This window comes from Mandrillus leucophaeus, unplaced genomic scaffold, assembly GCF_000951045.1.
Source record: "Mandrillus leucophaeus isolate KB7577 unplaced genomic scaffold, Mleu.le_1.0 Scaffold188, whole genome shotgun sequence".
NCBI lineage: Eukaryota > Metazoa > Chordata > Mammalia > Primates > Cercopithecidae > Mandrillus > Mandrillus leucophaeus.
In genome coordinates this window covers 2518684-2520818 of record NW_012101898.1, presented here as the reverse complement: position 1 = coordinate 2520818, position 2135 = coordinate 2518684, and the positions used below count along the sequence as shown (strand labels likewise).

The 2135-nt window shown below is 38.3% G+C and overlaps 1 protein-coding gene across 1 annotated transcript in view; it reads left to right on the top strand.

Annotated features, from left to right (window-relative positions):
• FAM173B (family with sequence similarity 173, member B) overlaps window positions 1-2135 on the top strand; it is a 36719-nt gene that overhangs the window by 21420 nt on the left and 13164 nt on the right. Inside the window, exon 3 of the mRNA XM_011978051.1 lies at window positions 1068-1205. Within this exon, the coding sequence (XP_011833441.1) occupies window positions 1068-1205 (138 nt within the window). The remainder of the gene's footprint in view (window positions 1-1067; window positions 1206-2135) is intronic.

Below are 2135 nucleotides of genomic sequence, written 5' to 3'. Positions count from 1 at the left end.
GTTGATTGGACTTACAGTTTAACATGGCTGGGGAGGCCTCACAATCATGGTGGAAGGTGAAAGGCAAGGAGGAGCAAGTCATGTCTTACATGGATGGTGGCAAGCAAGGAGAGAGCTTGTGCAGGGAAACTCCCCCTTATAAAACCAGATCTTGTAAGACTTACTCACTATCATGAGAATAGCATGGGAAAGACCTGCCCCCATTATTCAGTTATCTCCTGCCAGGTCCCTCCCACAACACATGGGAATTCAAGATGAGATTTGGGTGGGGACACAGAGGCAAACCATATCAAGAAATCAAAGAGAAAGTTTTAAAATCCATATTTGAATGCTTTACGTATTTGAACGGTATCTTTGTGGTTTCTGAGAAAATGTTTTCTTGTAGCACTGTAGTTACTTGGGAACTATCTTAGGTGGAACAGCTGAGTCAAGGGATGCTCCTTTAAAGAATGGGGCAGGACAGGACGGGCAGAGAGAACCCAGGACTGCCCCATATCCCTTCCACTCTCCGGAGGCTGGTGGGATTCCACAGTTGACTTTATTCGGATTAATTTCATTTTATTTTACCTGCTTTCAGTTTTGAGTGAATAGTCATTAACTACAAAGGGAATATGTAACTAATTGCAGATTTTTCATTGACAGGTTATTTTTATTGCACATTATTACTTGTTCACAAGATCATCCTCCCTGACACATTCATTTCACTGCTGCTGTGCTAGCCCACTGATGGAGAGATGTAGTGGATTTTCGGCAATGTTTTGTTCAACCTCCCCGGGGGTTGGCTGACCTCGAATCAATTATGGAGGTGTTCAAAGTGAACCTGAATGTCTATTCTGATACTTGAGGTGAAGTCTTTAACCAATCAAGAAAACTAAGTTACATAGGTTGACTATTACCTTGTCCACAAAGCTGTATCACTTTAGAGACACATTTTTAGATGATGTCTTAGTCACAGGAGGCACTTTTTGATTGGATGTTTAAACCATCGATAGGAGATATTCATATTGTTTGACCATATATGTTCATTTTTTCTTCATATTTTGAATGAATCCTGCCTCTCTCCACAGGTCATAGCGGCTGCGAAGGCAGGGTTCACAGCAGTTGGTTATGAATTAAACCCATGGCTAGTTTGGTACTCCAGATACCGCGCTTGGCGAGAAGGTGTGCATGGTTCTGCCAGATTTTATATTTCGGATTTGTGGAAGGTATGTAAGGCAGAGAATGGCCCTAGAGAAATCCAAGGGAAAGTTTATTATTCAAAATTAGTATGACTGAGAACTGAAAAATGTATTAAAAGAAAAATAATTAAAATCCATGTGAATATTCTGGCATAATGAAATGTATAAAATGGATACATTTTACAAATAGTCTCCTTTAGAGAGAAGCTTAAAGTTTTTATGTATAGGTCTTGTGAATTCCAAGAATTTATTTACTAAATTAGTGTGTTCTAATTTCTGTTCCTTACAAAATAATGAGATTTTTCATCTCATTTGGAAATCCTATAAATTATTATTGATAAATATTAGATTTTTCCATTTGTGTGCCTGTATGTGTGTGTGTGTGTGTATGCATATTCGTATATTTAGAGAGACACAGAGATGGGTGCTAGAGAATCATGCTGTCATGGTTATTTCTTATCCTCATAAAGTATAAGATACTTCCAAATTTATTTGTACTCTAAAAACTCTAAAAATGCTCTGTAATTTTGCTTTAGGAATGTTCCATAAAATGCTTTTTCTTAAATAAGAATTTTCCATTGTAATATTGTCATCAGTAGCTTACAAAAATTCACTTGAGTTTTGCTTGCATTGTTTTTTTATGCCATATGTGCATAAACGATCTCTCTATAGAGTAAATAAGACTTTTATTGGGCAATAAGAATTTTAACTGGCAAAGCACATTTCCCCCCGGTTTTTCAACTGAAGACCATTTTATTGCACTTTTTTTACATAGTATTTTAGAGAAGAGGAGGGGGACTCAAATTTTAAGGGTGGTTCAACAACAACAAAAAAAACCCAGATGGTTCTGAAGTCTCTCGCGTTCTGGTGAAGCTGGTTTGGTGTAGAGTGGACTGGTGCAGGAACATGTGGCCCCGGTGCCACCAGCTGGTCACAGTGGGGTCACAGTGTGGTCAC